We start from the raw sequence: 21,816 nt of genomic DNA on the forward strand, positions 1-21,816 counted from the left end.
TCCCTGGTTAGCACTACTCTTGAGTCTATTGACACTGACTGGAAGCTACTGATGTTGCTTGTGGGTTTATTAGCAACTTGACGATGGAGTGTAAACATGGAATGGAGGGTTCTTTGGGACTTAAAGGTCTACGCAATCCTACTTTCTTCCTGGCCTACATTCCTGGAGGAGAGCCTGACCTTGTGCTCCTCATTGCTCAGTGTTAACACAGCACAGGTTACCCAGACTTCTGAGCCTAACTAACAACTTGATTCTAGGTCCACCTCAGATATCTAGCGCTTACCTAACCAGCCCTTGGTTGCTCCTTTCTGTGAGACCCACAGCTTTGGACCCTGTGGGGAAGAGAGGAGCCCACTTCACTCTGGCAGTGTGTGACAGACAACAGCTCGGAGCCTATGTTTCTAACAAGTGTTGGCCTTGTCTTGCTAAAGGGATTTCTTAAAGGTGAAGGAAGGCTAAACATCCTAGAAAGGAGGGCTAATCTTCAGTGTAGTTTTCATAGGACTTTTCAAGCCTTTTGGACTTCCTTTTTCCAAAATCTACATGGGACTTTTGAATATAAAATGTTTCTGGGGAGAAAAATGGCTGTCACAATGGTATATACCCTCCTTCCATTCCACCTTTCCCATCTATTCTTCCCCACAATCTTGTTCTTCATCTTGTGCTCTCCAAAGTTTCTGGACTGTTGAGGAGTAAGTACGAACCTCTTAGTTCATATTGCAGTTGTGCTCCTAGTGCAGGAATGTTCCTGTGCTTTTCTTGTCCTAGCCCTCCCGTTATATTATTGTCCATACCCCTCCACAAACGCTAAGCTCCGTGAGGATAAGGACAATGTCCATCTTGTTTGCCTTTGGCTACCCTGCATCTAGCAGAGTGCCTTGCACATACACCATGTAGGTATTGGTTCCTGAATGAATAAATCAGGTTGTGAGCCTGAGTTCTAGCCTTCAACCTCTACACATTCAGAGACCTTAAACTTTATCACTCTAATGACTAAGCAGCGTTCCCAAAACATCCCAGCCTTTCCCAATCCCTTGTCCAAGAAGATTGGTCTTGCTTGTCCCTGAAGGCATGAGTCTGATCTCTCCTGGCTGTCTTTGTGGTGGTGCAGTATAGATGGTGGTTAAGAGACTCTGGGGACCCGCCTGGTGGTGCAGCGGTTAAGTGCGCACATTCTGCTTCTTGGCGGCCGGGGGTTTGCCAGTTCGGATCCCGGGTGCGGACATGGCACCACTTGGCAAGCCATGCTGTGGTAGGCATCCCACATATAAAGTAGAGGAAGATGGGCATGGATGTTAGCTCAGGGACAGTCTTCCTCAGCAAAAAAAAGAGGAGGATTATCTTGGGATTATCCTGTAGATTGTTCAAGACAAATTGGGTTTCTACCAAAGGGTGGGAATGAGAGTCTTAGGGCTAATATGTCTCTGATTTTTTTTCTTAATCTGCTTTCCAAAGGTTTTAATTTTTCATCCTCTGGAAGAGAAGACGTGGATGTGAGAACATTAGGAAATGGTAAGATTGCAACAGCATCACTTGATTAGAACTAACTTTCAGATTATCACCCTTTTCCAACAGCAGGTTTACTGTAGTCAGTCAAAATCAAAGTGGGCAGAAGATCTCAGCTTCTCCAAGTGAGGAAACTTTGTGGATTATGGAGCTACCTTTATAAATTATATGATTGTGTTTTAACAAGAATCATTTCTTCAGGGGCCATCTTATTATTGCATACCTGTAGGTTATAAGGGACTTTTATGTGCATTAGCAAGGAAATGCCTGATTTTGTCCAAAAGTTTGGTTATTAATTGTTCCACTTAATAACATTCCAGTAGTACCAGTACAGTTTTCAAAAAGCACATCTTCATTTAAAAGTGATTCTGCTTTCTTAGCCATTATTTCTCTCATTTTACATTGTTGAATTACAAGAAAGATGATGAGAGTTAATCCTGAGCTATTGGAGATTTATAGTCTGTTCCTCTCATGGAATCGCAGCTTTTCCATTTTGCTGGTGGATTAGGCTAGGAGGATGGCCTGCAACTTGGTAGACCTGGGCATTGCTACATGTGACGTTACATTAGTGGAACCAAGTCAATTAGCGGTTGTTTGGATTTTATTTTGTAATTAACACAGGCTTGTTCATGGACCTTTGGGAAAGCAGTCATTTTCACATATTGCCCATGCTGGGGTTTAGCAGCCCCCAAAAAGCCTCTTGATTGTTTTCACACATTCTTCCCTCCCCCAGATGTAGTCATGTCACTAAACTTTCAGTCCTCTAGAGCGCAACTCGTTTTTTCACACCTCCTAACCCTCTTGCATTAGCCCAAATGTTAACTCCATCAACACGTTTCTGTTTCATGACGGGGTGTGTGCTGCCAGGAAGGCCCTTTGCACTTGAGCTGGTGAATCCTCATAGAGTACATTTCACTTCACAAGAAATTAAGGAACTTCAGCAGGTAAACCACTTCATGACATGGAAATCGTCACGTTTCTGCAACTCTGTAACTGAACTAGAGTTGCTAATTGTTTCTCTTTTTCTGCTACTACAGAAAATTAATAACTCATCTAACAAAATCCAAGTCCGTGACTTACAGCTTGTTACAAGGTAAGGGTAGGCTCACTCACTGGTAATGATTTCAAAAGGGATGTTTTGTTTGTAGATCATGTATCTGATAAAGGAATTGTATCCAGAATATATAAAGAACTCTTACAACTCAACAGTAAGAAAGCCAATTGAAAATGGGGAAATGGGGGCTGGCCCGGTGGCGCAGCGGTTAAGTGCACACGTTCTGCTTTGGAGGCCTGGGGTTCCCAAGTACGGATCCCGGATGTGGACATGGCACCCCTTGGCAAGCCATGCTGTGGTAGGCATCCCACATATAAAGTAGAGGAAGATGGGCATGGATGTTAGCTCAGGGCCCGTCTTCCTCAATAAAAAGAGGAGAATTGGCAGCAGTTAGCTCAGGGCTAATCTTCCTAAAAAATAAATAAATAAATAAATAAAAATAAAATAAAAAATGGGGAAATGAAGAAAAGATTAAATGGACATTTCTCCAACGAGGATATACGAATAACCAATGAATACGTGAAAAAATGCTCAACGTCATTAATCATCAGGGAAATGCAAATCAAAACCACAATGAGATCCCGCTTCACATTGACTATGATGGCTATAATCAAAAAGGCAGAAAATAACAAGTGTTTGCAAGGATGTGGAGAAATTGGAACCCTCATACATTGCTGGTGGGATTGTAAGTGCAAACACTTTGGAAAACAGTTTGGCAGTTCCTCAAAAGGTTAAACATAGAGTCACCATATCATCTAGCAGTTCCACCTCTAGATACATGCCCTAAAGAAATGAAAATGTACATCCACACAAAGAATTCTACATGCATATTCATAGTAGCATTATTCATAATAGCAAAAAAGTAGAAAAAACCCAAATGTCCAAGGATAAACAAAATGTGGTGTATTCATACAACGGAATACTACTCAGTAATAAAAAGGAATGAAGTACTGACACATGCTGCAACATGGATGAACCTTGAAACATTATGAAGTGAAAGAAGCCGACACCAGGCACCACGTACTGTATGATTCCATTTTATGTGAAATGTTCAGAGTAGGGAAGTCTATAGAGACAGAAAGTCAATTAGTGGTTGCCAAGGGCTGGGGGAAATAAGGAATGGGAGTGACTGTGTGTGTGTATGGAGTTATTTTGGGGGGTGATGAAAGTATTCTAAAATTGTGGTGATAGCTGCACAACTTTATAAACACACTAAAAATCACTGAATTGTACAGTTAAAACAGGGGAATTGTATGTAAATTATATCTCAATAAGGCTATTTTTAAAGAAAGGGAAGTTTGGGGCAAGGCTTATGTGTTCCATATATTCAGACAAACTTTCTTTTATTGTTTTTGTTTAGAGAGGCAATAGGGCATATGAAAGAAGGTGAAGAAGAAAAGACCAAGACCTACAGTGCCTTAATATGGACAAATAAAGCAATACAGAAGAAAGACATTGACTTCCTAAATGATGTAAAGGTAGTTAAGTGCTCCAATTCTTTTTATTTTTCTACTGCCCATAAAAGAGTCCTTTGTCTTCTAGTTTATTACCTGCAAGTCACAGAGCATGGGCTTTGGGGCCTGTGAGACCTGGTTTCAAATTCTGGCTTTGCTATTTACTGATTGAATGACTGGGCAATTCCTCTAACCCATTTGAGAGGCAGTGTTGCTAGTGATTAAGAACCTTACTCTGAGGACAGATTGCCCGGGTGCAAATCCTGGATCTGCGTTTCTTAGTTGTGTGACTTTGGACAAGTTTGTTAGCCTCTTATGCTTCAATTTCTTAATCTATAAGATTAGTTAGAAGAATTAAATGAGTTTAGTCATATAAAGCACTTAGAACAGTATCTGGCACATAGAAAATACTCAGCAATGCTATTGTTAGATTTGGCCATCTGTGAAAAGGAAATATAAAATAGAGTTTATCTAATAGAATTGATGCTCAGATTAACTGCATAAATAAAACATGTTATAAGTAAACAAAACAGGATAATATATGTAGAGTACAAATATCTTGGCATATGCTAGGTTTTCCTTCACGTGAGCATGTCATTGTAAAGGGTCTGCCTGTTCATTTGCATATTTCTTCCCACCTCTCCCCACCTCTTCCTGTAAAGATAATTTACTTTCAAACGCAAGGAATGAGCATAAACGGGCACAAAAATGTATATAGTTATCACAACATTGTTTAAATGGGCAATATTTTCTAATAATCTAGATGCCCTACTCGAGGGGACTGGTTTGTCTATGGCTTGTCTGTGTGATGGACTGTTACTACCCAGCTGTTAGAAATTATGTGGTAGATGAATATTTATTGACAAAGGAAAATGTTCCTGATAAATGCAAAGGGGAAAAAAACAAGCTATAAGAGTATATAGAGGGTTATTACATTGTGATTTAAACACACATACATACATATGACTGTGTAGAAAACAAATTGTATGGTAAAAGATACCACAAACAGGATTTATACTTATGAAAAATACAAATACCCAATAGAGAAAAATGAACAAAGGATATGAACAGGCAGCTGAAAAAAGAGCAATTCCAAATGGCCAAGAGTCATCTGAAAATATGTTCCACCTCCAGATTGAAGTAACACTAAGATATCACTTTATTCCCCTCAGACTAATAACACCTGTTGGTTGGAGTGGAGGAGAAGGCTCGTTGCATAGTTGTCAGTAGAACTGTAAAATGTTTCAGGCTTTTAGAAAAATAATGGAGTGATGACTGTAAAATTAAAAATACACTGGTCTTCTACCCAGCACTTCCACTATTGGCACTCCGTCCTGTAGAAATAAAACTCCAGTGCATGAGGATTTGTGCACAAGGAGGTTTATTGACTTTGTTCAACGTGGCAAAATCAACAACAAACCTGGAAAAAAAGTGAATATCCTTCAATAAGGAAATGGTAGAATAAGTTGGAATATTACATAGCTATTAAAAAGAATAAAACAGCATGTGATCCCATTTATGTTATTATGTGTAAATGTGCCTAAAAATGTTGGAAAAAAAGAGGTAGATCTACATCTGTGACTTGTAGCAACACCCAGGACAGGTTTCCAGGTTCTGAGACGCTGTGTCTAAGGCCCTTGGGCTAGGGCTCTGTTATCTAGGGCCTTTAGGATGATAGTGATACTATAGACAGATATCTTTTTGATTGCGAAATAAGTTTCTAAACCTCTCTTCCTTCACGTGTGTGCAAGTCATTTGAATGCTGTGGGGAAAGTAAACTCATTTAAAAAATAAATTCACGGTTTGTGGGAAGGCCTGGAGCTGATTCAGAACTGATGCTGGAAGGTGATTTTCGTAGGTATAGACTAAGTAGTGAAAGGGTCTATGTTAATGGTCCGCAGCCCAAGTGGACTCATGAGACTGGTTGACTTCTAATAATTTTTTTAAGTGTTGGGGTTAAAACAGTTTTCAAATATTCCTATTGGCATAAAAAATATAAAAACTGAGTTACTGCCTCCTTCTGAGAAAAAGTCACTTCAGGTTTACTACACAGTCTCCTCTTTTTTAAGGGCAGCGTACTTGTAAGGGAAAAAAATCATTTGTGTGTGTTTATATGTGTTTCTGAAAATCCAGCAGTATGGGGACAGCAGAGTGCAACGTGAGAGTAAATGAAGTGGTTTCCTTTTGTCTGCTAGGAACGCACAGGCCAAAAAAGACACAGGAGTATGTGTTGCTCCGAGTGTTATGTTGGAAGCAGTGCTGGGGCTCATAGGTCAGTTAGTGCTTCCATTGACTGGCTCAAGGGTCAGAGTCCTGGGAGTGACTGGATGTAAAGGAAACAGGAGAAGAGCACTCCTTACATAGTCACTCATTTAAGGGCCAGCTGTTTCTGTACTCCATAGTGGGGGCCATATCTTTACAGATTCTTTAATAGTTCAGCCTTATCCTTCTTTCAGTCTTTTTCACCAGAGAAATGTCAGACCTTATGGAGACAGCTTATCTCGTCAGAACAAAGTGCTTCTAAAATCAATTATAGAATCATAAAACCCATGACTTAGGAAAGGCTGTTGACTCGCTGCTCTGATAAAAGCAGTCACACCGTTTCAAGTGTAGTCTTTGTCAGAACTTGCTCTTTCTTTCTTAGTGGAGAACTTGATGGAGGGGAGCCCAGACAGAAACCTCTCTTTCCTTAGCATGGCTTAAGGCACTCACTAATCACGTAAATTAGGAAGGAGTTGTTCCAACAAGAAGTTGGAGAGGATTCAAAGTTCTTAGGAACCTACATTTCTGGTTAGGCCCAATATCTCTTTTGAAACTTGGAATTAGTTGGCCTTTTACAATATTAACCTCTGTTTCTCATTTTATATCTTGTGACATAAAAGGAAATCTCTAATTGTGAGAAAAATAAGGCTGTGTCCCTATAAAATCTGAATTGTAACTTGAACTGGTCTAACAAATATTGAGAGGCCCTGTGTTATTGTACACACTTATTGTAATTATTATATTGAAACACTACCCTAAATATTGATACAACTATTAATTTTCCAGATATATCCTTTCATGAACCAAATAAATACTCCTGTAAATAAGTGTATGTTTCTCCCTAAAACATGCAGACTATCCATACGCACAAGTGATGCTGATGTCCTGCCTTCTACAGACATTTCTCACCTCAATCTGAAATCCCCACTATTAGGTCACTCTGTTGGGTTAAGAAAAAAAGGGTGAGAACATGTCTTCCAGAAGAGCTCTGGTAAAGTAAAGGGCAGGATGGAATTCCAGAGTCCAAATCAATTTGTTAAATATTACAGCAAAAGAGACCTTGGGATCATTTTACTTCAAAGCCTTTTTTATGGCATACTAGGACTCAGAAAATTAGTAATCACGGACTAGGCTATGAAAAGTCTCACAGAGTTTGAACTTTAGGTGATACAATTTATTATAATTTTAGTTAGTTTCTACCCTAACAACGATAGACAGGGTCCTCTAAAGAAAACGTCTGTGGTGAGCCATTGTTGACAAAGGAGGTGCTAAGACAGCCTTCACTGGGTGGCAAAGCTGACTGCATGGTTCTGTATCATATCCTCCTCTAGGACTTAAAGATCGACCAGAAAACACCTCTACGGGTCCTTCACCGGAGGCCCCTGGCTGTGAGAACTCGCATCATTCACTCCATGGAGACTCGCTATGTGGATGAGCATCATTTCCGCCTCTATCTGAAAACTCAGGCTGGAACGTATCCTTTCACCTTCTGCATAGCAATAATCTAACCATAACCCTATCGGAGGAGTTCAGGCTGCCCTAGAAAATAGTTCAACTTGATCTAGGAGGGTAGGGAAACGATTAGGTTGGAGGAGAATCCATTTTGTTGTTGTTGTTTGGGGTGTTTTTTCCCCATTAAATTTGTATTTTTCAAAATGACATTTTAAACCTTGGAGCAGCAGCCAGTTTAACGTGAATTTTGAAATATTTACAGTGTCTCAGACAAAGCTGAGCATATAGTAAGTACTCAGGAAACACTTTTGATTGATTCATTTGCTGTCTTTACACATTTTGCCTGTCACATATTCATGACCACATTTGGGTCCTCCCAGCATTTCAAGCATTTGCCCCAGATGATTAAACACTGAGAGTAGTTGGGAATGGCCCTACTTTACATATTGATCTTCACCTTATTTGGCCACTGGCCCAGAACAAGAGAATAGTCCAAGGCTGATCACTTGTTCATAACCTATCCTGCTTTGTGAGGTTTTGTATCAGATCTGAGTTGCTGATTAAAATAGATCATGGAGCTGCCATAGTCTTAGCTTTAATTTACTTTTCAAAGGTGCTCCTGTTTTTTGTTTGTTTCTTTCTTGGTTTTATATTATTTTGTGGTCTAATAGCATGAAGTGATAAAATGCCTTCTAGCTAGTATAAAACTAATGATATACTGGGGCTGGCCCAGTGGCGCAGTGGTTAAGATTGCATGTTCTGCTTTGGCGGCCTGGAGTTCACCAGTTAGGATCCTGGGTGCGGACCTACACACCACTTGTCAAGCCATGCTGTGGCAGGTGTCCCACATAAAATAGAGGAAGATAGGCACAGATGTTAGCTCAGGGCCAATCTTCCTCAGCAAAAAAGAGGAGGATTGGCAGTAGATGTTAGCTCAGGGATAATCTTCCTCAAAAAAGAAAAACAACAAAAAACTAATGATATACTAATGGATATAAGGAAAAAAGTGTCAAGTTTTAATCACCAAATAGCATTCTCACTATATTGCTGTAATTAGTCTGCCTCTCCTTCCCTACCAACCTCCTCTCCCCTTCTTCTGCTGCCTCACCCCAGAAGTGACTGTGATTTATCCAGCTGAAACAGGTATAGGTTATTTACTCCTAAAATATCCTAAATTTTTGCAGTTTGGATCAAGCATGATCTCTTTATACCATAGTGGGCAGATCTTTGTATCTTTGTTGTTTGGAGCCCATTTGCTTATTGTAGATAGAATGTGGATGGAATTTCAAAGAAATCACAGATTTAAAAAAAAAAACAAACTTTACCTAATCCCAGCTTTAGTTTTTCTGTGCTGGGAAGAAATGCAGTGGTCTTTTGGAGAAGCTGATGTCTCTTCAATCTCATTAAAATATTTGTAGAACCAGCTGTGTACATGTACTCAAGGTATTAGCAGGAAAGACTATTTGGTAAGGCTGTAGATACCACAGTTACATGCAGAAGTACATGAATTTTTCACATATATTGCTCAGTACACTGAACTAGTTCATTTGACTTACACTTTGTCCCTCTGGGTATGAATAAGAAACACTCTGGACCCTTTGACAGGTTATTCTGGGGCTTTTTAGTCATCTTCCTTCATTATTGCTATTCAGAAGTAGCAGTCTCTAAAGAAAGTGAGAGAAAAAGAATGACAATTGTTGAGTAATTAAGAGTTTAGCAAACAAGAGAGTTACTAGATAATTACATGTCTTATGCTTGAGTCAAACATTTAGTGAAAGTCGAGTGAATAAACTTTCAGAAAGTGAGGACATAATATCAGCATATTATGGTGTTAATTTTTTATTTGTAATAAACTTATCTTTCCTATTCAAGTTATATTAAATTTTTATACTAAGTGCTGGTTTATAGAATGCAACATAATGCTGAGTTGTTACTGAATGCTGGTAAAAACATCTTTCAGATAAATATTTTCTGAAGTAGAGTCCTGTGTAAGGAATGTTAGTCATCGTATTAATAACTAGGATTAGTCATTGACTTCAAAGTTTGAAGACCTATGAAGGAAACACAAAGTTGCCCCTTTAAAAAAAGAGAGAATTAAAATAATTCTCTTGCTAATCATGTTAACAAACAACTAGAACTTAGGTTCTTTGATAATCCTTCTGAAGGGCCTTCATCAAGACTAAATTAATATTCTCATTGTCCCTGCCATCCTATTGCCATTGTGTCACCAGGTCATGTTACAAGGAGAGCTATCATTGAGATCACTCTTTGTGTGACCCTGTGGAAACCTACCATCTGGCAGATGTCAGCTGCTGTTATTGAAAAATGGGATCAGAAAGATGACAAAATGCAAGTTGTGGCAAAAAAAAAAAAAAAAAAAAAAGGCTAAGATTTTTTAGCATTGAACTACAGCTAATTTTAAAAATCCATACCCAAACCTTGGCACCCAGAGATGAGCTAAAGAAAAAAGAAAGTCATGACTTTTGGTAAATTTGATGGAGACACAGGTCCCATATCCTCATGTTGGCTGCTAGGCTGGTAGGAACCGATTTGCCATGGCTTATTTTCTGAGACATCAAAAGTCATAGCTCAGAAATAACCTCTCTTTTGTAACATTTCTGCTTTTGTTTCTCATTTCCCTTTCACCTATCAAATCTCACCAAACAATTGGTACTGCCTGGCTATCTTCATTTCTTCCTTAAACAAATCCCAGCTACATTAAAGAGTTTGTACATGGAGACTTTGGGAGAACCAAGCCAAACATTGGCTCTCTGATGAATGTGACTGCAGACATTCTTGAGCTGGACGTTGAGGTACACTATTTTATTGTGAAAATGCTCATTTGCACATTGAATTCAGCTAAGGTTATGCTTTTTTTTTTTTTGGCACTAAGCCAAATAGTAGTGCTCACCTGCATGGGTGTTTGAAAATGGTCAAAATCTCACAGTAGCATTGTACTGCAGGGAGGGAATATCTTCAGAATTTTTATTTCTTTTTTAAAAATACAAGGTCTCATTTATGATCCTTGCAAATATATAGGTAATTTATTAACTGTGCTTTACATAGGGCATGAGATCTAAACCCTTAAACCAAGCAAGGAAATGAAGTTGTAAGTGTCCTTCATATATGTCCTATGGACTCCAGAGTTCATTCCCAGTCCTGTCTTGTTTTATCAAGAATTTAAGGCAGCCTACTCAGAAACATATATGCAGGTCTGGGGTAGAAAATAGGATGAGCCAATGGTTATTAATAAAAGCATTTCTATAAGGGACCCCTATGACATGAACCAAATTCTCTGCTCTTCTACTCTGAAGTGAAACAAGGTTATATTCTTAAGTAGTTAGAAGAATGGATAGAATGCATCTTTCAGGCAATTCTCCATAAATGTTTTTCCCATTTGAGCATCAGAAAGTATTGTCACAGGCTGTGCTCCTTGACAAATATCCGATTCGGAATAGAGTCCCTCCTCCCCCACCTCCAACAACAAAAATTTAGGACAGGCTAGCATTTTGCTCTTGGGAATACTATCAGTTATAAAAAGGAGTGGTTACAGTTGCCTAGTGTCAAAACAGCTATGATAATCAAATGATTGCTGGAGCATTATGACCTTACTAGCAATTCTCGAGTGCTTTCAGATTCGATTCTTATACAGCTCCTGCGGTGCAGCCAGTTGATAGCACTTTCAAGGTTGCAAGGAGCCTCCTCAGTAGGACTATCATGTTGAGGAAGACAGCCTGTTAAAGAAAATCCCAACTGCATGCATCTTTGATCTTAATTTTCAGAACAGCTTAGGAGTGTCAAGGAGTCACAGGCCAGTGTTCCTCAGCCCTGATTGTCCATTAGAGTCACCTGTGGAGCTTTTTAAACCCTCCCCTGCCCTCAACACATACAAGATTGTGATCAGTAATGTTAAGTTTTCAGGCTTGGGAAACTACCCGTTAGCTTATTTATGGGTGTTCGGTATATGGCTATATTCTGAAACAGAAGCAAAATATTTTCTTGGGATTTGTAAAAGAGACACACACACACACCTGCAATAATTATTTGGGCTTTTCTAGTAAAATTTTTCTGAATCTAGTATGTGAAGTGACTCAGATTAATTTCAAAATCACTTTTAGTAAATCATTTCAGGTTTTAAACCTTAAGTCTCAAAAAACAACACAGGTACGGTGAATTAAAAAAAAAAACACTTTCTCAAATTCGGCTTTCTAGGGTAGTTAAGATGCGATTTCATATTATAAGGCCTAGAACTTGATTATGAGGAGACAAAATAGTCTGCTATTGTAATTTTGTTATGACTTGAAGATCAAAGTTTTGTTCTACAAGAGCCAAACCAGGTTGAGCCGGGATGGATAAATTCAATTTTAAAAGAAACAAAAATTCTGCTGAAGTGATAGGCAAAGATCTTTAATCCTTTTCTAGTTCCAGGTGATCTTCCGTATTCACTTTTTTCACATTTAGTTGCTAACTTACAAACAAGACTATAAGTTTATAGACTACTTGACTATTTGGTAAATACACGATGGGAAAATGAAAATGATCAGAGTAATAAAAGTTGCTGAAGCTTCTGAGGGCAAGTTGGTGTTGCCACCTGAATTTGTTTGCTACTTTACTCATAAATAAAATTTTAAACATTTAAATGTACTCTAGTCTCTTAACAGTCAAAATGCACAATTAATAACCAGCTGAGTAACCAAATACTCAATGAATTCAGGAACAGGCCTCAGACCCAAGAATCCCATGTCCTAGAATGAATTTTAAAGTGTTAAACTGTGGTATTCAATAGCTCCTCAAATGCAGTTTCTTCTGCTGCATTATATTAAAAAGATGAAATGGATACAGCATTACCAGCAAATGCTTACTAGAACACTAATATATTTTAATGACTTGTTTTCTTCCTTCTAGTCTGTAGATGTTGACTGGCCCCCTGCTCTCGATGACTAGCTTTCAAATGTGGAAACAAAGAGGAGAGTTCTCCTGGTACGATGTGGACATTCATTCAGCAAACACTGTAAAACGGCTGTTTACTCACCATAACGGTGTCTTGGAAACCATTTGGATCATGTTGATCTATATATTTTTTAATTGGTTGTAACATCTCAGGATCTATGTTAGTGTACATTGTGTTAAATTGTTCTAAGGATGTCTTATGATTTTTCTCATTCCCTCTCCAACCCTCACAAGCCAAGCTATGAATAATGAAACCATTCTCTCTTAATTCTTTCATTTAGAGAGGTACACAAACAGGTACATTCTTCGATAATCTGAGCTGTAATTTCTTTCAGCAGAATTTCCTTCCACAAGAGACATACCACCTTTAAAAATCATGTTCTAAATTTTTTAAATGATGTTGGTAAAAGTTATGTCTAGATTTATGCAGAACAGTATCCTATAATATTTTAAGATATCAAATGCAAATCTGACATCATTAATATTTTCCCAGTAAGCTTCAAGCAAGCTGTTACCAATAGATGTACTTTTGGTGTGATTTGTCACAAATCTTAATGACTTTAAGTTATTATTTTGACAATCTAAAATTGTCAATACATTTCCTGGGGAGGGAAAGTGAAACCTTAGGAATTGAGGCATACTATGGTAAGAGACTTTCATAAATCTTTTAAATAAGAGGACACAAGTGCCTTGAATAACTTCATTCCCAGGGATAAGATTTTAAAAAATTGAGATTGTATTCCAGAGTGCTTCAATATATTATCCAATTTCAAACATCTTCATCAGGTAGATATTATCATCACCATTTTATAAATATGAAAACCAAAGAATAGAAATTAAATGATTTATCTAAAATTGTTAGTTACTTCCAGATCTAGGACTAGAAGTGAAGTTCCTTGGTCTCTAGGGTCCTTTCTAATAAACCTTATTATCGAGTACCTACCGTGAGAAGGAGCCACTGGAGGTTGTCATTTAAATGCACATAACCATGAGAATTGACTTTTGGAATTTAGATACCAAATCAAGTTTACCAAAATATAGCCCAAGTATATTTCATATGATCGCATATGATTACCATTTGTTCGTAAGTTAATCATCAGTTGGTACTATGAAGAAGATAAACATCAAATAAGCAAAACCTAAAGAAAATGGATGGGTCATTAAAAGTTTCGGCAAGGAGTCTCATTAAAATTTCAGTTTTAAGTGTAATTTCCATTCCCTGATTCAACTATCTGAGCTTATTTTAGAACACACGTGACTTGGATAGTATTGGATTGCTCAGTTTCCCATCTCTCTATTAAGCATAGGTCATAGGTATTAAGATGTAGTATTCACTTTAGAAATCAGGAAAATGACATGAAGAAATTTCATATATGAATAAGGGCAAATAACTTTGACTATTTTCAATGCCAGAAAATGAGAAAGGGATAACAGAAATAAAGTTTTGATAAAAAAGGTAAGAACTTTTGTGTGAATGTTTCTCAGTTTCTGGGGAAATGTTGCTACCTAAGAGATATAAATAATTGGGAAGATAGTCTTTTGCATGTTTCTTTTTGGCTCAGGGTTGAATTCAGTGGATCTGCAAAATGGAAGAATTAAGAAGCTCCATATTTAGTAAACTTAAATTAGAAGACTTTTATTTCTTAAATTTCTATTTCTGAGATTATACAAAATTTCAAGCAGAGTCCATTAGCTATACTTATTCCAAATGTTCATATGACATAGGTTGTTGAAAATTAACATAGGTCTTTGTTTTATGCAGAACTGGCAATATTAAGTAACCAGAGTACTATAGTTTCACTTTTGCCTATAAAAAAATATTTTGAAATTAGTTTTGTGATCTCCTTATAGATTTGTTTAAATTAAAAGTCTTTTAAATAACATTTAAGAGAAAGGGCCCTTTGTAATTCTTGGTATCTCTTTGTCCCAAATATAGTTTGTAGCTTCATTTACGAAAAACGTCAACTCTGAATACCTGGAAAAGTACAAATAAATAAATAAATACAGTTGGTAAAATGAAAACTTTCCCAAGTAAGCTAACTGGTTACATTTGCAAACTATGTGAAATACATTTAGAAGTTCCATTTCCAAAGAAAAACATCTTACATAGGCAAACCTTTTCTTTTGGAGCTTTATTCTTTGATTTTTAAGTCCATGTAAGAGAATGAACCTTGATGTATGCTTTGATTTTTAAAAATGGTAGCCTTTTTTATTGTGTAAAAAAGTACTACTTTTATGATGATATTTTTAATTTTTTCATTTTGAAATAATTTCAAATTTACAGGAAAGCTGCAAGAAAAGTACAAAGAACCTTTTCCCTGAACCTTTGAGCCAACAATGCCCCATCACCCCAAATACATTAGTGTGTAATTCCTACAAACAAGGACATTCTACCTCACCACAACGTAACTATCAAAATCAGGAAATTAACACTAATGCTACTATTATCTAACCCACAGACCCCACTAGTTTCACCAATAGTCCCAACAATGTCCTACATAGTCAAGGGACCACACTCTGCATTTAGTCGTTACGTCTCTTTAGGTTCCACCAAACAGTGCATCTTCCCTTAACTTTTACTACTTTAACATTTTTTAAGATTTCAGGCCAGTTGCTTTGAAGATTGCTCCTCAATTTGGGTTTGCCTGATGTTTCCTTATTATGAGATTCAGGGTGGACATTGCTGGGAAGAATACCACAGAAGAGATACCATCTTCTTGTATCTTATCAAGTGTCACACAATTTTGGTTTGTGCAATTACAGATGATTGGGCTTTGATCAGTTAATGCAGTGTCTGCAAAACTTCTCCCCTTTAATAGTTACTCTTTTTTCTCTTTAATAACTGCCTTGTAGAGAAACCATCAAACTTTCACCAATTTGTTTTAGCATTCATTGAAAGATTTTCATGTGACTCATTACAATGATTGTCAAATACTGATTTTCTAATTCCATCATTCTTTTGCATTTATTTGTTGGCATTCCACTGTAAAGTACAACTTATCCTTGTGGATTTGTGGCTTCCCATTTTATTCAATGGGTTATAATTTGTTACTGATATTTATTTTGATTTCTAAGTATCCATTTGACCAGGGGGGTGCCCCTTCAAGCTGGCTCCTGTGTCCTTCTGACATGTCCCCATCATTCTTGGAGCATGCTCCTACCTTCTAATACAAAGACACTCCAAGATCATCTTGTATTTCATCTGCACCAGTCTTGGAATGGGCTATTTCTCTAGGACGAACTGGCTCCTTTTAGTGGAAAATAATATTTAGAAGCCTATTTAGAAGCCTAAATATCTATGCATTAGGGCACTAGGTGTGCTCATTGCTCTTGTAGCATTGCTGGTCCCAAGCTCTCTCATAGCACATGTGGGCACACATGCAAGTGCACACACACACACACACAATTACATCCATATATTTCTTTATCTACATATATTGAAAACTATGAGTTTATACCAGTACTTCCTATTCCAACCTTACTCTAGTTTTCTCCCTTTCCATATTTGTAATTCCTTTCCTTTAATAGAAAACTGGCTCACAATAGCCTTAATATATTTACTTAATAGATCAATCCCCCTCATAAATAACCAGTCTTCTATCGCTGCATCCTTATTCCAGGTCACCGAGATGCCCCTCCCCACTCCCCTCAAGTTCTCCTCAGGTTCCACACTGGGCCACCACCTTCACCCCCTGTGGCAATACCTATTTGTACCTTGTCAGAATAAACTAATGACTTTTGTCCTGCATTACTCAGGAAGGGAGACAGGCAGGAAATAAGTCAGGAAGGCAGAAAATGAAAATCTTTTAAAAAGACATTTCAGTGCTCTACAAAATTATTTACATTTCAAAGGACAGTTACATATGCAAGTATATACAGCTGTAGCGTTCCATAAAAATACCTGATGTTTCTAAGCAACCAAAATTACCTTTCCCTATAAGGAAGATGCTATAAAGATGAAGAAAATCTCACTGATATTCTTAAATGGCAACAAAATTTTAATAAGAGTTTTAGATTTTTTTTCCATTTATTATATTACCAACAAAAAAAGTCACTGTATACAAAGATATTACAAAGGTAATAAAATATTCTGTACAATAAAAGGCATTTTGACATTTTAAAAATGATTGTATGTTAACATCACACTTAACAATTAAATAATTCAATACCTGAGAACTTTTAAAAATTACCTTTTTCAGTCCCTCCAAATTCATTACAGTTATTAAGAAGCATACAAAAATACTTAAAACACTCAAAAAAAAAAAGGATAGTGCGATTCTGCAGGGATCTCAATTCATCACAGACTGGTATTTTTAAGTGTGGTCTTTTAAAACAGAAGTCATTTCTGAAGGGTTCATCTGGTCTGAACTATGCATTTAAGAACGTCCAATACCCAAAAACTTGCTTGTTTTCTTTTCCGTCTCATCGTAAAGAAATGGGGGCTAAAAACCTAAGTCTGGATGTGAAGGGAAGGAACATGAGGGTGTGCAGGAAAGATCTTTTTCCTTTCTTTTTAGGCTAGAGAAGACATTTCCCATATTTATACAGAGAAAAGAAGGACTAAATGGTGATGTGAGGATCCAGAAACAGGATAGGGGAGAAAGGAGGAGGGATCCAGTGTACAAGTAGAGTTTTGAAAGAAAGACTGTCACCTTTTCCTCAGATACGAAGAGTGGGGTGTTAGAAGAACAGGCGAAAGGGTAAATACATTTAAAGATAGAGGAGAAGCAGGTTGCCAAATGCTTTTTAAATTATAAAATAATTTCTATGATCAGTAAATAGCACCTGAAAAATGAAAACTCCATTGGAAATCTTCTAAAACACAGATGTAGCAGTACCCTTAATTCGGCTTACATAGAAGAAAACTGCAAAACAAGTCAACTGCTTATTTAATTTAAAAAAAAACCCATTTAGGGGCTGGCTTCATGGCCGAGCGGTTAAGTTCACGCGCTCCACTGTGGCGGCCCAGGGTTCGGATCCTGGGTGCGGACATGGCACCGCTCGTCAGGCCATGTTGAGGCAGCGTCCCACATCCCACAACTAGAAGAATCTGTGACTAAGATATACAACGGGGGCGGCGGGGGGAAGCCCACATCAGAATAGGAGGGCCAACTGTATTCACTGTACTACACTATATTATATAAGGGAATTGAACATTATCAGATTTCAGTTATCTGCGGGGGCTCCTGGAACCAATCTCGCAAAGATACTGAGGGATAACTATAAACCTAAGAATCTGCAAGAATCTTCAGAAAACCCCTTAGGGGTCACCTTGGCCCACAGGCCTCAAAAACTGTAATGAATTTATTTTTCCAATGGCATAGCCATTACAGGTTTTACCTTAAATTTGCTTGAAAGCAAATATCAGTTAATTCATTTAACTAAGAATATATTAATACATTATAAAAGAAATATAAAAAAGTATATTTGGAAAATGGGAGCTTGCTCTAACGCTCTCCCCTCAGTCTGTCCTGGGAAATGTGGTGGGACTCTAAAGACAGAATTCCCACTGTGAACAGTATCGGGTCACATGTTTCATAAGAAGAAACAGTAAAGCCCTTTTAATTTCTATTTTGGAGTTTTCCTTTTATGACAGTTTCCAACTTTGTATTCTACATAACCAAAGTTTTTTTTTTTTAATAGAACAATTGATTTTATTCAATATTTAACATATCACAGATTCATTATACACTTCTTATGGTCAAATAATGACTAAACCTAGGCTGAAATATTTACTGCTTTAAACAAACTTTCAGTGTATATAGGATTCCACAGGGCATCATAGCCTAGAAGTTCAGCCTGTGTGGATTTATCTACTCTTGAAGCAAAATCTTCTGTACACGCTGGACTTTGTCCAGCTCTTCCTGAAGTTGGGAAGTGAGTTCACCCGTCTTTCAGCTGCAGCTTCAGCACTGAGCATTCATCTTTCATCAGATCCTGATAAATTCTCTGCCAGCTAAACAAGGCACTCTGGAGCCAATACTACCTGTAGAGGAATCCCCTACATACCCAAAGTTTTACACTGCTCTCTGATAAATAAGTTTTTGGACTATCAGCCCTCAAAGATAAAACCAAAAAAATCCCAAACCCACGTTTATAGGCTTGGGCAGAGAAATAGAAAATGTTCATCTATATAGGTAAGATCAAAATGGTTGCAAATATTTAAATCTTGACTCACCATTTAAATCTTACAAGTTAACTGGAAAAAAGTCAAATGCAAATGAGTCGCTCAATTGCTCATTCTGCAGAGTGCCAATACCTGAATACTGACTACTTTGAACAAAACTATGACTGTTTGGATTAGTATCATTTGATGGTCCTGACTCATTTATCATACTGTTATCTGCACAGTTGAAGTCAGATCCCTCAAATGCCTCTGACTGTGAAACAAAAGCAGTACTACTGGAACTGGCGCCTGCTGACATACTGGAAGAGGACATCTGATGGAGCTGTCTCAAGTCTCTTGGGTGTAACACTGAATTACATGAGGGGTTTTCAAGAGTCACACTCACAAGTCTCGGATTATCAGTCTCCCTCATGCTGTCATTACTTGGCGTTATCATATTCACAGGGCAATTAGGCAGCATGTTGGCATCAGAAATACCATATAAGTCAGCTGGTGACATGGATGATGCTTCCACTCTGCCTATGTCATTAGTATTGTTATAAATGCAGGCATTAGAAGCATTCAAATCAGTCACAAGAGGTATTTCCAGGAATGGTGAGATACCTTGTGAATTAGAGGAAAGTGTCCCTGTTGAAAAACTACTCAGTGGATTTGTATTGACTGAGTGTGAGGTGGGGTGGGCCACTGACGACCAGCTTGAAGAAGGCTGAGGCACCATTGAGGGTATGGCTGGAGCATGATGTGACAATGCATTTGAGATGGATACAGATGAGGAATAGTAGGATTCTGTTTGACTTGAAACTCCTGAAGTCCTGGGCATTTCTGTCAAAACTGCACCATGAGAAAACAAGTTTGATTCTGTGGGGGGAAAGAAATGTATTTTTGTAAAACTGAAATGAACAAAATTACAAAAAGCATTATTTCTAAATTAAAACTGCACAAACACACTAATAAAATTTTCAAGGAAACTGATGTAACATTTCAAATAAAAAAAGTCTGCATGTAAAATTATTACAAGAGTCCAAAACTAAATTCTGTAACACATACTGTTTTACAAATACCTATAAAATAATTTCGGTAAGTTATTTTGCCATTGATAATTTCACTCCAGTTAAACCTAGCTTCTGAGGCCCTATAAAGGTATTTTTGAAAAGTGAAAGATAAATACCAGAATTTCAGTTAGTGAGAACCTAAACAGCCAAAATCATTTCACATTCCCCACTTTTAGGAAAAAAATGGAGGGATGGAGGAAATACTCATTAGGGATGATTGGAAAATCTGCATAACTCTCTAAGACATAATGATATAACTTTAAGGTACCACAAAATTCCCAGTCAGAAAAAAATTAAGGATTCTATATTTATTTACATATTGTATGACTGCTATACATATTAAACCAGGAAAAAGCACTGATTTAAGAATGTAAGGAGGAAAAAAGTTATAATTAATTCTAGTTGAATGATCTAAAGCAGAAGCTGGCAACCTTTTTTCTATGAAGGGCCAGATAATAAATCTTTTGGGCTTTGTGGGCCATAATATCCTCGGCTGGAACTACTCAACTCTGTCACTGTAGTGCAAAAACAGCAGCCACAGAAAAGATCCCATCAAACGAGCATGGCTGCGTTCCAGGAAAACTTCTTAATTCACAAAGATAGGTGACTGGCCAGATAGAAACTATTTCTTCCATGACACACTGTAATTAGTAAAATTACCACCATATGAACCATAAGTTCTCAAACAATCCCAAAAACATAATCACAGTTTCCAACAGGACCTTTGGAAGCTGAGATAAACTTATTCAATGTTCAAAGCAGGAAAAAAATCTGTAGGAGTGGAAAATACTAAAGAAGCAGTTTTCATTCCTAAGAATGGAATTCTAATATATTGTACAAAGCACTGGTCCTTCTGATCACAAGGAATATCTATATGGGAGAAAATACCTTTTTTGATGAATCTTCCTTCTCCAGTTGATCCTAGGGGACCAGGTCTAGGTCTTTCAGGAAAACTAACAGCTGTGATAAAGTTTTTCCATTATTGAATGTAATTTGAAAAATAACACTATCAGTTAAAATTTGAAAAATCAAATAAAAAACCCCAAAATTCTATTTAAATACAAGTCAATCCAAAATATTCTTACCACAATCTTGCCACAGTTTCTGGAAAAGTAGAGTTGTTTTTTGTTTCTTTGCTTTATTGCCGTAAGTATCTGGTTAGAAGGGAATAAGGAAAGCACGTGAATCATTACAGGAATATGCTGCTTCTCCTTTAATAAACAAACAGGTGTTCTATTCCTATATAGAAAATATTTTAAATAAATGTGCATAATATGGATTTAATGTGTTGCAAAGAGTATCCCAAGTCAGTAATAAAGGGTATTTTTCTCTTAGTGAAAAATAGTTTATAATATTCATTTTGTTTTAACACCTATAGTCAACCACGTCAACTAATGAAATAAGGGCAGATAAGGAAAATGGAGACCACTTTCTGAGTGGGAAGTTTACCATCTATTAAAAGGGCACAAAAGGGATCAAAATAGAACCTCAATTATAAAACAAATTTTGATAAGCAGTTTAGATACTTTGAAATTAATCCAGATTCCTTTCCTAAGAAGAGATGCAAAGAGCATAAAGATCAATCAGTCAAAAATCAACTGAAACCTTTCAGGAAAAGAAACATAAATTATGAAGAAACATAATTGTATTCAAATGTATCTTGCAAGAAAATGTTATTAGCAGCAGGCTAACTTTAATACATACATAAAACATTACCACCAAAGTCACCTTTTTCATCCGGCAGATATCTAAAATCCATAGATTCGCTAACTTCCTGGTCAGAAGGCCTCCGCAACTGCATTTTCACTGTCACCGGCTCTGTTATGGCTTTGCAATATGGTGGAGTCTTGAAAACAATGGCTACTTGACGGTGGACATCAGCTTGTGAAAAGATACCTTTTGCTTCCCAATCATTCAACACAAACCGAACTTCTATGTCGTCTAGTGAGTAAAAAAGCA

General features: G+C 37.3%; 2 protein-coding genes across 4 annotated transcripts in view; one reads left to right on the forward strand and one right to left on the reverse strand.

Moving 5' to 3' along the window:
• Positions 1-14,127, forward strand: part of PUS10 (pseudouridine synthase 10) — a 71,322-nt gene extending 57,195 nt beyond the window's left edge. For both annotated transcript variants that reach the window (XM_014839319.3, XM_014839320.3), the window contains 7 exons: positions 1,456-1,512; positions 2,374-2,450; positions 2,544-2,599; positions 3,921-4,038; positions 7,608-7,750; positions 10,442-10,541; positions 12,634-14,127. In XM_014839319.3, the coding sequence (XP_014694805.3) occupies positions 1,456-1,512; positions 2,374-2,450; positions 2,544-2,599; positions 3,921-4,038; positions 7,608-7,750; positions 10,442-10,541; positions 12,634-12,672 (590 nt within the window). In that variant the 3' untranslated portion in view covers positions 12,673-14,127. The remainder of the gene's footprint in view (positions 1-1,455; positions 1,513-2,373; positions 2,451-2,543; positions 2,600-3,920; positions 4,039-7,607; positions 7,751-10,441; positions 10,542-12,633) is intronic.
• Positions 14,128-16,655: 2,528 nt separating this feature from the next.
• Positions 16,656-21,816, reverse strand: part of REL (REL proto-oncogene, NF-kB subunit) — a 34,513-nt gene continuing 29,352 nt past the window's right edge. The window contains exons 7-10 of one of the 2 annotated variants that reach the window (XM_014839317.3): positions 21,586-21,798; positions 20,943-21,011; positions 20,746-20,817; positions 16,656-19,663 (exon numbers count right to left, since the gene is read on the reverse strand). In XM_014839317.3, coding sequence (XP_014694803.1) covers positions 18,867-19,663; positions 20,746-20,817; positions 20,943-21,011; positions 21,586-21,798 — 1,151 coding nt within the window. In that variant the 3' untranslated portion in view covers positions 16,656-18,866. The remainder of the gene's footprint in view (positions 19,664-20,745; positions 20,818-20,942; positions 21,012-21,585; positions 21,799-21,816) is intronic. The other variant, XM_014839318.3, reaches the window with a different exon arrangement.

This window comes from Equus asinus, chromosome 6 (assembly GCF_041296235.1).
Source record: "Equus asinus isolate D_3611 breed Donkey chromosome 6, EquAss-T2T_v2, whole genome shotgun sequence".
Taxonomy (NCBI): domain Eukaryota; kingdom Metazoa; phylum Chordata; class Mammalia; order Perissodactyla; family Equidae; genus Equus; species Equus asinus.